Raw genomic sequence first — 13,877 nt, 5'->3', positions numbered from 1 at the left:
TGTCAAGCGGGAGCTCTCCTCTAATTTCAGGGTAGGGGACTGCAAGTCCCCTGCTGAGCAGCATCCCTTAATCACTACAGGAAACCCTGCCTTGAAATAATATTATGGAGAAACAATTTCGCCCAATTTCTGTTCCTCTTTGGCAGCAGCATGGTTGATGCTGCAGGTCTGATGCTGTTGAGGAGGAACAGGAGCATGAGATTGAAAGGGCAGGGGAGGTGAAAGGCAAGAAATGAGGAAGGAAAACCCATCTTAGTAAGAGAAAATGCTGTTTTCTGTGACTGAAACACCCCGATGTGTTACAGGGGCTGATGCAGGGCTTGGGCAGCGTGAAAAAGAGCATGAGATAAGGAGACAGAGCTGTGATATCCCGATGATAAACGTATGGTTTGCACTTTGCTCCTTGTTTATTTATTCTTGTATTTGAAATACCTGTGAGGGCTGAAGTGATTGAAACTTGCAGACACAAAAGACCATGAATTACATCCACCCCTCCAAGCCCAAACACTTTTTATCAGCCTTTGCAAAACCCTCCCCTCCCAGCCAGACCCCTCAGCAGTTTTCACAAACCTTGAGTTCCTGCAAAGAAAGCGCCTTCAGCAGCAAAACCAGTTCAGCATCCAGAGGGTGAGAGGAGAAGGCAACCACTTACTATGCTCCCTAATATTTTTGCAAGCCCACAATTCCCCTGAAGTATTGCAGACAACTCTCTTGGCTTCGCCAGGATCCCTTTTCAAAAGCACAAAGAGATTAGTGGATTTTTTTTTTTTTGCCAAATAAATGTATAAATACCCCTCAGTCAGCCCAAAGGAATAATTCTCTGTTGCAAGAGGGTGTTGTTAATGCACTAACAAGAATTTGGGTAGCTGCTGCCTGACTTTTGCAACCTCCCTCCCAAGGCAGGGAGAACTATTTGTGCCCATGTCCCAGACTGGTAAACTGAGGCCATGCTGTAAATTGCCGGGGATCAAGCTGTCTTCCCGTTAACCGAGCACACGTATGGCTGCAGCTTTATGGTGATGGATGCACAGCTCACCGTCTCCAAATTTTAGCCGTGCCAAGGGTTTGCTGGGTGCAGGGTTGGACTGTGTGACTTGGATCCCACTGGGCATCACGCACGCTGCATCCTGTCCCCTCCATTCCTCATCCTAAGGATGTGGTCCTTGTTGCACTGAACGTAGGCGTGAACATGACTCGTCCTTTTCTTCCAAGTTTCCTTTGGGGGGAGGAGGGAAAAAAAAGGGAAAAGAAAAAAAGAGGAGGATGAATCATGCTTAGTCAGAGTTGGGGCTCACCAGAGCCATTTTGAGAAGGGTGCCAGGGGAAGCTGGTTGATGGCCCCTTTGTACTGGTAGGTTCTTCCAAAGGGAATGGGGAATTCAGTCTAGGATTGTTATTTTTGAGCCAAATCCAGAGCCTAATTCCACCGTCCAGAGTGGGTTGCTAGGTCAGTTCAGTAAGAAATGAATGAGGGAATTGAGGGGTTTTAGCTTTGCTGTTTCAGAGAAGTCCACAGCCTATAAACCACGTAAGAAATGGGTGGCCCATTCTCATAGCATAGACTTTATTTCCCCTTTTCTACCAGATTTCCCTCATTTGCACCGCCATCCCTTTTCTCACCTTTCTGGACCTGCCGCCTCCATCCTTCAGATGCTGGAGGTCTTTTTTGCCCACCTGTCACCAGGACCTTCAAATTTTGAGCCCTGGCATTTCATTTGTACCCCCGTCCCTTTGCATTTATTAAATCCCTGCAGGTCCCTGCGATGGGGTAGGTAGAGCAGCGCTTCTGGTGAACCCTGGGTCATTTATTCCTCCCTTCCACGCCTTTTATTGCCCAACAAAGCAAAGGATGTAGGACAGCATCGCGTAGTGAGCTGTGCCCACGGTGGCTCTCGGCGAGCCGACACGCCTCTTACTAACAGCATTTGGCCCTGTCGGTGACTTGATTTCTCAAAAAATCGCTGAGCTAAGCACCTTGTGGGCTCCTTTCACAGCAGCTGTGAGCAACAGCTTATTTACCAGTGCGGGCTCTATTTATAGGGAGCTGTGCTTTTGCACAGCACGGCTCGAGAGGGGAAAATAAACCCTCTCGGTGCACCTAGTGCTGTCCTGCCCGCCACTCTTGGTGGTGAAAGCGCCTTATAAATAGTAATGATGCTTCTTCCAGTTGACCTCACTTGGAGCAGCTGGGTGCTCGTGCCTTTGAAAACCAGGCCATTTATTTAGGAGTTGAAGCTTTCCGCTCCAGTTATTTAGGAGTTTTAAAGCCAAGAATTACTAGGTGGATCTAATTTGAAGTGACTGTGATTTTAATTCAGGCAGGGTTTCGCTTTCAGGCTTCTTTCCATATTGTGGGGGTGGTGGAGAGGAGAGCTGAGCTGCTGGAGGAAGGGGGATGCTCAGGCTCCTCATCCTGTAATATCACGTGAATTTTTGTCCTTCTGACTCATGTTTTAGCCAGGAACCTAATTTTTGTTGCCTTCCATGGGAAAAGGTCCAGGATTCGGGGGGAAAAAAAAACACTCTCCTGCCTTATCCCAAGATTGGATTTTGTGCACAGTGTTGTGTCTGACCCACATCCCCACCATCACCATCTGAAGCGCTGGCTGCTCTCATCCTCTTTCTTCTCAAATCTCTGGCTCTTTTCCAGCTCCCTTGTAGTAGCTATTTTATTTCTGCCTGTGAATATCTTTTTCCTGTGTAGGAGAGGGAGCGATTGTGCATTTTTTTTTTTACTCATCTATCTTGGCTCCATGTAAGGAGAGAGCCAAAAATATGTTCTTCCTAGATCCATTATAAATACATAAGTCTGTTTCCAGAGGATGAAAATTCCCTGTATAATAAAAAGGCTACTGAACACTTCAAGTATTCAAGATGCTCTTATTTAGGAGTTGGAACTAGGTGATCTTTAAGGTTCCTTCCAATCCTAACTATTCTATGATTATTTTGCTTTAAATTTCCGAGAAAAATTCTCTTTATTAAACCACATCAAAGCAGATGCTCCCACTTTTATGCTATTTTCAGCTGTATTTCTACGTTTCCCTGCTGTGGCACATTTGCCACCCACCATCCTACCAAAGTGACCCCCTTGATGATGAGCAGGATCCATCCCATCGCTGGAGCTGGGGTGGGAGATTTGTGAGCACCTGCGCAGATGGGGCTTCGGTGTCTCCAAAGTGGCTTTGATGGGTGGCCTCTGTGTGTTCTCAACCCCTGTGTGCTGTGAACATCGAATTGTCCTTGTATGGGGTGTACGAGAAAGGTGGGGAGGGACTTTTTACAAGGGCGTGGAGTGATAGGCCCAAGGGGAATGGCTTCAGATTGGAAGGGGGAGATTTAGGTTAGACATTAGGAAGAAACTCTTCATGATGAGGGTGGTGAAGCACTGGAACAGGTTGCCCAGAGAAGTCATGGATTCCCCATCGCTGCAGATGTTGAAGGCCAGGTTGGATGGGGCCTTGGGCAGCCTGATCCGGTGGGAGGCGTCCAACCCAATGGTTTGGGTTCCAACCAAATTCTATAGACTCCATTCTATGGGTCTATGATTCTTTGTGGTGTTATCATTGAGCTGCTCTTCACAGCCTAATTTCAGGTGGAAGGGTAACTTGCAGGGACCCCCATCACTGGATTAATAATAATACATATAGGTATAATAAGCTAATAAAGTAAAGCAAATCATAAAATAATGCAAATAGTAAAATAAAGTTAATAAAAGAATAAGATAATGAAACAAGGAAAATAATAAGATAATAAAAATAAAACAGTGAAAATAATAATTTAAATAATAAAAGAATGAAAATAAAAAATTAAAAATAATGAAATGCAAATAATTGAATTATTTAAGTGATAAAAGAATGAAACGAACAAAATGCAATAATAGAATAGAATATTGTGGTTGGACTCGATGATCCAGTGCGTCCTTTCCAACCTGGTGATTCTATGATTCTATGAACAACTTAAATGATAAAAGAATGGAAATAATAAAATGCAGGTAAGAGAATAATTTAAATGATAAAAGAATGAAAATAATAAAACAATAAAACTAAAATAACATGAAAATAACAAAATAATAACATGAAACTAAAAAAAAATGACATGAAACTAAAAAAAATAAGTAACATGAAAATAATAAAATAATAATAAGTAACATGAAAATAATAAAATAATAATAAGTAACATGAAAATAATAGACATAATAAAATTAAGAAAAAAGTAAAGAATAAAAAGTAAGTGATTAAATGAGTGGGGTGTGGTGGAGCCCATCATAGAGCAAAGCTTCCCAGGAACACTACCAGCACCCCTCCCGCTTCGCAGCCCGAGGAGCGCCGCTTTCTGCGGGGCGGGGGCGGGGCGCGCCCTGCGCGGCCGCGGAGCCGGGGGAGGCGGAGCAGTCCCGCCCCGACGAGCCATGTGCGACGTGAGGGACGTGCGGGGCGCGGAGCTGCCGGGAGAGGGGCGACGGGCGACCCCCGACAGCCCCGCGGCCGGTCCTTGGGTTGAATAACCCTCGAATAGTTCACTTTCGCAGCTAATTTAGGGTGTCTCTCTCTTTTTTTTTCTTGTATTTTTATTTACTTTTTATTTTATTTCCTTTTGCTTTCTTCATTTTAATTTTATTTTACTCTTTTCTTTTATTCTCTTTTCTCTTTTGTTTTTAATTATTTTTATTTTTTCTTTGATTTCCTTTTCTCTTTTTATTTTATTCCTTTTCTTTTATTCCCTTTCTCTTTTATTTTTAATTATTTTTATTTTTCCTTTTATTTCCTTTTCTCTTTTTATTTTCATTTTATTCCTTTATTTCCTTTTCTCATTTATTTGAAGTTATTTTTACTTTATTCTTTTATTCCCTTTTGTCTTTTATTTTTAATTATTTTTATTTTATTCTTTTCTTTGTCTTTTATTCACTTTCGGTTTTTATTTTCAATTATTTTTTTTTTCCTCCTTCTCCTTTAAACTTTTCCTTTTATTATTTTTACCTTCAACTTACTTTCATTTTATTATTCCTCATTTTCATTTTAACTCTTTTCTAATTTTAACGTTATTCAATTACATTTATTTTTTAATCATTTTTCATTTTATTTTTTAAATTATTTTAAATTTTCATTTACATATAATTATTTTTCATTACGACTCACATAGATCTACTCAGATCTTTAACTTTTCGGGGTGTTTCAGCTCGGGGACCGCCTGTACCCCTCGTCTCCTCCTCCCCCATCTCCAGGCGAGCTCCATCCATTCATCCATCCCCCCCCGAGGAGAACAAAGACTCCCGGGCTCCGCTCCTTTGTCCGCGCTGCAGTGCGGGGGACCGGCAGCAGGCGGCAGCGCGGCATCCTCCATCCTCCTCTCTGCTTCCTCCTCCCCCTCCATCCTCCTCCTCCTCCTCCTCCTCCCCGCCCCGCGGGGCGGGAGCGGCCGCGCAGTTCGCTCCGTGCCGGGTAGAAATAGGCGTCCGCCGCCTCTGCCGCCTCATCGCGAGCGAAGCAGCAGCGTCGTCATCGCTCTCGCCGCTTCTCCGCAGGAACCAGGCACCGCCAGCCCTTCCCTGCCTGCCTGGCGTGGAGGTTTTCCTCCTTTTTATTTTGTTTTTTCCTCCCTAAACCAAAGGGATTTTTAGGGCTTTTGGTTTTTGGGTTTTTTTTTTTTGGCTTTTTTTTCATCCACGCTCCTTTCCAACCACGCGGCGTTGGTGCCCTTCCTGCCGGCTTTGTGCTCTCAAGCCCCGTCCCTCCTCTTCCTCCTCCGCCGAAAAGCCTTAAGGAGACTCCGAAAGCGCCGCAGCCGCTTGTTCAAACCACCCCCCAAAGCGACGACTGCAACAAAAAGCCTTTATTAGTATTATTATCTATTTTCCCCCCTCCACCCTCTTTTTTGTGGGGTTTTTTTCTCCCTCTCTGCTCCCCCGCAACCGCATCAAGGTGGACGCGCAGCGCAAAAAGACCTTTGTTTTAAAAATGCCCATGGAGCTGACGCAAAGCCGCATCCAGAAGATTTGGCTTCCCAATGACAACCGGCCGGCTCTGCCCCGCCGCTGTGAGTACGGGGGCATCGCAGCATCCCGATGGGATGGGGTGGGACGGGAAGCACACACACACACGCACTCCCCTCTTCTGCGCACCCCTGGGAGGACTTTGCAACGCCCTTTCCCATAATATCCATGCAGCATCCCTCTCCCCCCCTCCCTTTTTCCTCCTCCAGCATCCCACCCGCTGCCATCCCGTGACTCGCTTCCAGCCCAGGGAGGTTGGAGGAAGGTGCAGCCGTCATCACATGGTAGCTCCGGAGGATGCTGAGAGGCTCTGGGACACGCGTGTCCCAATTTCCCCTCCATCCTGCATCCCTGGGATTAAAAGGAAAGGGAGCAGGTTGCTAACCTCAGCAGCCGGGTACCAGCTCGGCTGGGATTCCCGGGATGTCTTGACACTTCGCTCCTGATTTATTACTTTTTGGAGGGTGGAGGAAAGGCAGGATTTTCGGGTGATGGATTTTGGAGAAGCACCGGCTGTTTGCGATTTAAAAGAACCCGGACTGCAATTACAAGAAGTAGTTACTGTTCCAAAAAAAGGATGCTTGCTTTCTAGAACATCAAAACGAGTCTGAAAGAGTTTATTTGCTGGCATTTTCAGTATCAGAATAAGATAAGAGGCAGGTGGAGCAGAGGGCAAAAAATGAGTGCTGAAACTTCTGCAGTGGTTTCCTTGCTTTTTCCAAGCTCAGAAAGCACCTGGAGGGTTTAAAACCAACCTCTGCACTTCCAAATAGATAATTAGAAGCAAGTGCTTGGGTCATCCCGCTGTTACTATAAAACAAACCGTGAATCATAACCCAATACTCAAGCAAGAGGCAGCTCTTTTAACTCGCCTAACAGCTAAACTGACAGCCTGCCAGTTGTGCAACTCTAAATTAAAGCGTCGCAGGAATCCGCAGAGCCAGGATGGAGGAGGTGGCACTTTGCAGCCTGGCAGAGGATAGGAGTGGCTTGGGGAGTTGGGTGAATCAGTCTTTCCAATGCTTTCCTTGAAAAGGCGTTTTCAAAGTCGCTTGGGAGATTTATTTCTTTTGGCTGGGAAGTTTTCCCCCTTTAAAATAATAATAATAATAATAATAATAAAAATAAACCCTATAACGTTGCCACCCGTGGTTGCCCCATGGCTATGGGTCAGGCTTGCAGCGAGGGATGCCTAAAACTTCGTGCAGGCGTTTACACTTGCAAAGGCAGCTCCGCACCGGAATCTGCTGGGGAAATGGGTTTCAGCAACAGGCTGAGCATCTGGTTTGCCACGGGGCTTTGCTTTTAGGGGGTGTAAGATGTCTTCTGGTTTTAATGCTTTGCAGATGTAGATGCGTAATTGATTTTTTTTTTTTCCTCAAGGACTGACACCTTTGAATGAAACCCCTCGTGTACTTGGAGCCTCCCTGTGTTTTTTTTACCACTTTACTCACCCGGTTTCTCACAGGCGAGAATTCCCTCTTGGCAGAGAAGAAAGCATACTTTAACATATTAAGGCACCAAGAGGGTGATTAATACCATAATGTGGCTTCTAATTATTTTTTCTCGGTGTGGGAACGAGCCACGCTGGGCACTGTGCTTGATGGGAAAAGGGTTATTGGGCTTTTTTAGTTGTTTTTCTTTTTAACCCACGGCTATTTTAAACTCAAGGCGCTATTAATTCCTCACCTGCAGCGAAAAGCTGAGCCACAAAGCCGGATGGGAGTGGAAATAGAAGGGAAACGCGAGGGTGATGCGGAGAGGAGGGAGTGGGAGCATCCCTGGCAGCATCCTCGCGAAGCTGCCGCCTGGCCGTGAAATAATTAGGCTGATTGTCTGCTTCCTCATCAATGGGGAGGCTGGAATGCCTTCATCTGGCCTTTTGACGGCGATCCATTAAATTGCTGTCAAGCTGCACGTCTCTCACGTAGGGGCTGGGAAAGTCAAGTCGTCGCATGCGGCTGGATGGGCAGAGTCAGGAGAGGGGGATGCTCCAGGAGGAAAGGGGTTGCTCCTGCCTTTCTCTCTCGCATAACTCTGGCTTGGTGGACCGGGGAATGCGAAAATCCATCAGTGATGCGCATGCAAAACGTGCCGCACGTTCTCAGTGCATCCACAAAGGTGTTAAGGAATTGCAATAAGAAAGAAGCTGGAAAATGTAAGACTAATGTAGAACGTGTGGCATGGGCTTGTGGCAGCAGGCAATGCAGGGGAACACTGCTTATGAGGAGACAGTAGAAATGCCTGAAGTGGGGAGATGGCTGCTTTTATTTCAACCTTTTATAAAAGCAATTTTCCTTCTTTTCTTTTTTTTTCTCTTTTCCTTCCACCCACTCTGGTGAAGCTTGAAAACACATTGGTGCTGACATTCTAGCAGGCAGAGAGCACAAGTGACCAGCTGCTTCTAAATAGCCTGATTGAGCCTTTTGAAAGTCATCCCTGACCTTGACTTACCTGCAGAGATGCTGATAATGAGTAATGAATATGCATTGAAATCCCCGATAGCTTTCCAGCCGTGGTGAAAAGCAGTGATGAATTAGGTCTTTGTGAAGCACTGGGAGCAAAACACCAGTTTCTGTTTCATCCCTGATGCAAAGTTTCCTGGAGGCTTTTATGATTTTAACTGGGTTTGGGCTCAGGTTCCTGACAAAAAGATGCCTGCTTGATGCCCTGGTGCTTGGAGAAATGCCTTCCAGGTCTGTAAAGGAGTGCTTTTTCAACATCAGATCTTTCCTTGGTTAGAAACCCAAACTAGGGGGAGATTCCTCTAATCTGGGTGTAACTCCTGCAGCACCTTTTGGAAGTTGTATGTGTGCACCAGCTCTGGGACCGTCTCGGCTGTCTGGAGCCAAAGGGACGTGAACAGTACCCAGCATTGTCCCTACCCTCTTGGAGAGCTATTATTTTAATGATCCCAAATCCTCTTGATTCCACTCTTTGAGATCCTTTGTCTGCTGGCAGGTTTGGAAAGGAGGAGTTCTCTAATCAGGTATTATTTCTTCCTTGTGGTTGTGTTTTGTGCAAAAAGAGGCTTGTGAGTTGGTTGAGGATGCGAGAATGTTGGAGAAGGAAACAAATATTTTTCTGGATATGTTGCACAGCTGCTTGGATACCCCAGCATGGCAAATCACTTCTTGCTGCTGAAATCGGTGGGAGCTAGCCCGGGCTTTTGAAATGTGGCATGGGGATGCAGGTTGCACAAAGAAGGTGAGTGAGAAGGCAGATCCAGCTTGAGGAATGCGGACTAATTTAAAAAAATCTCTTAGGTAGTTTCCTAATCTTAGTTTTCTTGTCTCTTTTCTGCTGAGTCCGCTTTGGCAAGACAGCCAGGCAGATGATGGGTGGCTCTTTGCTGCCTTTCTGAGCACCAATGCTGTAGCTCTTTCTTGTGGCCTTAATTTGGTTTCTTTAGCTTTTTATTAGTAGGGGAGAAGCAAAACACGCGGTATTTCCATGATCTCTGGATAGCTCTTACTTTATTTGCCCTCTCCAGATCTCCATGGAGAAAAATCTATCCAACCTACCACACCACCTCCATCCCTTGTGAGCCCCTTGCCATACCCAAATTGTGCTGCCACTGTGGGCACCTGGGATGGGCAGGCAGAGCTCTCCGCCCAGACTGTAATTAAACTGAGTTTTTTATGTCTCTGCCACTCACTCCCTGCATTCCTTTCCTGTGAGGTCTCTTGCTGGGTGAATTGAAGGGTGGGTAAGAAATCCCCCTGTTGGGGTTGGTCTCTGGCTTCACTAGGAGGGCTCTTGGTATGTCACACTGGCGTACATGAAAGACGTCTGCCTAATCCAAATTCCATTAGACATCATTAAGATCTTCTTTTCTCATATTTTAAGCGCTTGCCTTTGTGCCTTGGCCTTTCCTGTGTATGCAGAATCATGTGAGAAGCAGTTCTGCAGGGCAAACCCAGGAGAAAAGCAGGGATGCTACCACATTACGTGGTCCACAGGGTGTGCAGACCAGATAGAACAGATGCATCCCGTGGCACTGGGACCAGGCTATGGAGGACTAAATTCCCCGTCTGCTTTCCCAGTCTTACAACCTCAGCAATTTTCTCCAAGCTGAACCAGGAATTTTACTTTCCCAAGGATTTATGGGGGAAGAAGTGATTTACCTGAGCGGTCTTGGCAGCTGATCTGTCTGCATTTTAGCCGTGCCATTCGGGTGAATTGGAGAGGAGTTTCTCTTCGCTTGCCAAGTCATCGCTAAGTGATGCCTTCGGATTTATTTCCAGCTGTTTGACATGGACTCATGTTTACAACAACCAAAAATACCCTAGCTTAAAACACATTTATGAGGAAAAAGTGACTCTCGTGTGTAAATCTGCTTTTAAATACCAGTGGTTTTGCAGTTCTGAAGCCCTCCTTGTCTTCAGAAAAAAATTAGTTGGTTGCATTTGCATGTGTATTAGCTAAAAAAACAGCTAGCAAAAGTTTTTAGAAGGTGCTCTCTGTGGGTTAATAACTTTGTGTGGACTTGGTATTTCAGCCCTGCAGTTGTATCTGAAGTGCCGGACTGTGGGAATGGAAGGTTGCACACTTTCCAACCATCAGGATAATCTTCTCTTTCCATGGCTGTCAGGCTCTGATTTCTGGTTTGGGTACCACCCAAACCCAGTGGTTTGGGTGGTACCATGGTGACTTCGGGTCAGCATGGCTTAGCTGGGGCAGTTGTCTCTCACACAAAGCTGTCTCCGTTATATCCCCTACTCTGACATGCGCTCATTCAGCAAGATCTCGTTGTGAAAATGAATAAATGTCTTCACCTGCTCATGGTTTTAGTTGTCCAGGCACACGAGGGGGATGCACAGAAGATACTGCAGAGGTGATGGTGCGAGGGAAGCAGAGGCTTTGGGCTTCTTCTTGCTCAAGGATTTGGGGGAAGGTTGGATTTGAGATTAAGTTCCTTGTAGAGTTGATAAAGGATGAGCCTGAGGATTAACGGCTGCTCATGCTATGCTTTCTCCTCTTCCTCGTAGCCTGTGGGCCGCAGCTTGCCAATTCTCCCACTGTGATAGTGATGGTTGGCCTCCCAGCCCGTGGGAAGACCTATATCTCCAAGAAGTTGACTCGCTACCTCAACTGGATTGGTGTCCCAACGAAAGGTTAGGCTTTCTTTCACTGTCTACCTGGGGAAAGCATGAGGTCTGGGGTCTGCTCTAGGAGCTCAGTGCCTTGAGGGGGTGGGAGGTAGTAGGGGATCTCTCCATGATCCTGTGGGCTGAATGTCCATGTCCTCCTGTGGCTTCTGCTGCAGCCTGGGTTCTCCTGCACTTTGAAGACCAAGGGATGTTCTTGAGCCTTTTCCTCTAAGGATGTCATTTCTTAGCTTAGAAAGCATTATCTGCAGAAACTGCTAAGTCAAGCTGTGCTGATGCCCAATCTTGGTTTTGATGGTCTTTGCCTTCCCCATACAGTTTTCAATGTGGGGGAGTATCGCCGCGAGGCTGTCAAGCATTACAGCTCCTATGACTTCTTCCGCCCTGACAACGAGGAAGCCATGAAAGTCAGGAAGTAAGTGTGTGCACCACATCCATGCTTGCGCTTGGGTCCCAAATGGGTGGTAAAGCCAATGTCTGCCATCATGGCTAACCAGCTTGTTTAGGGGATGATTAACAGAAAAAAATAAGCTCTAGATTGGATTTTCCCTGCCTGCCCAAGGAGGGCCTGAATTGTGCACCGAGACCTGAAAACTGAAGTTGTACCAACTTGGCAGCTTCAGGGTCAACAACGCATCCTCTGTCAATGGTACCTGAAATTTGCCTTCAGGCTGAGTGATGTAGGGTATGAGGTCTGCCATGAAATTTGGCCTTTACTTCATCATATACCATTGTCTCTGCTGTGAAGACCAGCATGCTGGTTGGCAGGCATGGCTCTGTTTTGGGCAGATTGAGGGTGTTTTTCCTGAATGGTCCTGGGATGTGGGGGAAGTGGTGAGGAGAAGCTACAAAACATGCCTTTCAATTTGGAGGTCTGGGCGCTGCTGCCATAAACATCTCTGAGGATATCAGGAACATGTGTCCCTTGCCTTTTTTACAGGCAATGTGCCCTGGCTGCCTTGAGGGATGTCAAGCTGTACCTGACAGAGGAGGGTGGCCAGATTGCGGTAAGCTTAGCGATGTGCTCCATGGGGTTTGGCAGTAGCCCTTGTCCTGAAGGCGCTGTGCAGTGTGCAGTTTGCTCTGTGGTTTCTTCTCTGAGGAGTGGCCCAGTGGGAAACCAGATGCTCTTGGTGCTGATTGAAATGTTTGGTTTTGAAGGTTTTTGATGCCACCAATACCACGCGGGAGAGGAGAGGGATGATCCTTAACTTCGCCAAAGAAAATGGGTTCAAGGTTGGTATCATCAGGCTGTTATCTGTATTGCATCGTCCATGTTAGTGTATTGTTGGCGTATCTTCTTATGTGTTGTCCTCATGATGTTCCTGTGCAAGGGAGATTTCACTGCTGAGTGAAGGATGGGAGTGGGGCAGAGAGATGGCTTTCTGGTCAAGGACGGAGTAGGTTGGGTTGAGCAAGGAGCTGGTTGAATGCTACAAACCTTATTGCTGAACTTTGTTTTGTTTTGCAGGTTTTCTTCATTGAATCTGTCTGCAATGATCCCACGGTAGTTGCCACCAACGTTATGGTAAGCATGGAGAGTCTTGATTTTTGTTTTCTTTTGTGTAGGATTTCCCACCTGCACCCGGCTGGTTTCTTATCAGAATGTCTTGCCAGAGTTGTTTAAGGCTTAGGAGGTTTTTATCTTTTTATGATGTGTTTGTCCTGGGAGGACAAAGGAGATTTTATCTACCAGGACCGAGAGCTACCTAGACGTAATGAAAATAAGTTGTTGCAGGCTTTCCCCAGCTCCCTTCTATGCTCTTTGCATATCTGCTGGTATGTAACATGATATTAAGAACAGAAAGCATTCAGGGTGCTTTGGTGACACCCCCCACCCCAAAGTCCCCCTTTCTGGAGGCTATGGGTGTGGTTAGATGTTTAAATTGTATCAGAGAACAGTTGGACTTGGTGTCTTCAGCCACATGCCACATTCCCGAAAATCTGTTGGGGTCTGCTTTAAGAAGGATAGCAGTTCAGCTTAGAGGTTTCCTGCCACTAGCTGAAATCTTGGCTGAGAGAGCAGCATAAAACATTGTGCCTCCACTCCTTTGGGAACTACTGGATCTTGATTTCTCACTATCAGAGGAGCTCCTTTGCCCGTTAGGCTTGACTGAGGCAGGCAGATGTTAATTGATCTAGCTAGACATGATTAACTTGAATGAAATTCAAGTAATCATTCAAGAATCATTTCCTACAGTGGGCTTTGCTCCAGTGTTCTCTCCAGTTGTACATCATGACTTTGTGAACCATATAATGGTGTCTGGGAATGCGCTGTAGGATACCCTGTGAGAAGGGTTTTGTTGGTTTTTGCTCTGCCCTTGGAATAGGCTCCACAAAGGCTGCTGTGGTGGAGGCTAGAGCTTGTCTCTTGCTCCTGCCTGGGACCTGATGTGTCCCATGGTCAGCAATCAGCTTTTGGAGAGGTTGCGCACAGCCTTTTCCATGATGCTAATAAAATGCTCAGTTTGGTCTATTTTTATTTTCTTCCCTTTTTGTCTCTTTGCAACACTCTGCAGCTAGACATTCTGGAGAATTTAATCTCTTTCTTAGTAAACCAATGCTTGGAGGAGGAGAAAATTGACTACTAGTTGAGCATAGGGGTTTCTCTCTGGCGTGTTGTAGATGATTGGTGCTCTAAGTGCTGAATCAGTGTGGAAAATGCGCTGTGGGCCTGGGGTGCTGCCAGGCGCGTTGCTCAGTTGTGTTACCCTATTCGTTTCTGGATTGCTTATGAAGTTACTAATGTGTAACGCTGCTGCTCAAACTCAAAGCTT

General features: G+C 46.0%; 1 protein-coding gene across 7 annotated transcripts in view; it reads left to right on the top strand.

Annotated features, from left to right (window-relative positions):
- The window catches only part of PFKFB3 (6-phosphofructo-2-kinase/fructose-2,6-biphosphatase 3), a 44,457-nt gene that overhangs the window by 17,611 nt on the left and 12,969 nt on the right, over positions 1 to 13,877 (top strand). For 4 of the 7 annotated variants that reach the window (XR_008449417.1, XM_054064041.1, XM_054064018.1 and 1 more), the window contains exons 1-6: positions 5,438 to 6,033; positions 10,981 to 11,106; positions 11,419 to 11,515; positions 12,041 to 12,107; positions 12,262 to 12,336; positions 12,572 to 12,628. Coding sequence is in view for 6 of the 7 variants with exons in the window: in XM_054064041.1 (XP_053920016.1) it covers positions 5,955 to 6,033; positions 10,981 to 11,106; positions 11,419 to 11,515; positions 12,041 to 12,107; positions 12,262 to 12,336; positions 12,572 to 12,628 (501 nt within the window). In the remaining variant the exon portion in view is untranslated. Of the gene's footprint in view, positions 1 to 5,436; positions 6,034 to 10,980; positions 11,107 to 11,418; positions 11,516 to 12,040; positions 12,108 to 12,261; positions 12,337 to 12,571; positions 12,629 to 13,877 lie in introns of those variants that run through there. The other 3 variants (XM_054064006.1, XM_009567440.2, XM_054064034.1) reach the window with 3 other exon arrangements.

This window comes from Cuculus canorus, chromosome 1 (genome assembly GCF_017976375.1).
Source record: "Cuculus canorus isolate bCucCan1 chromosome 1, bCucCan1.pri, whole genome shotgun sequence".
NCBI lineage: Eukaryota > Metazoa > Chordata > Aves > Cuculiformes > Cuculidae > Cuculus > Cuculus canorus.
The sequence above is the reverse complement of the archived record's forward strand: the minus strand, read 5'-3'. Positions and strand labels throughout refer to the sequence as shown.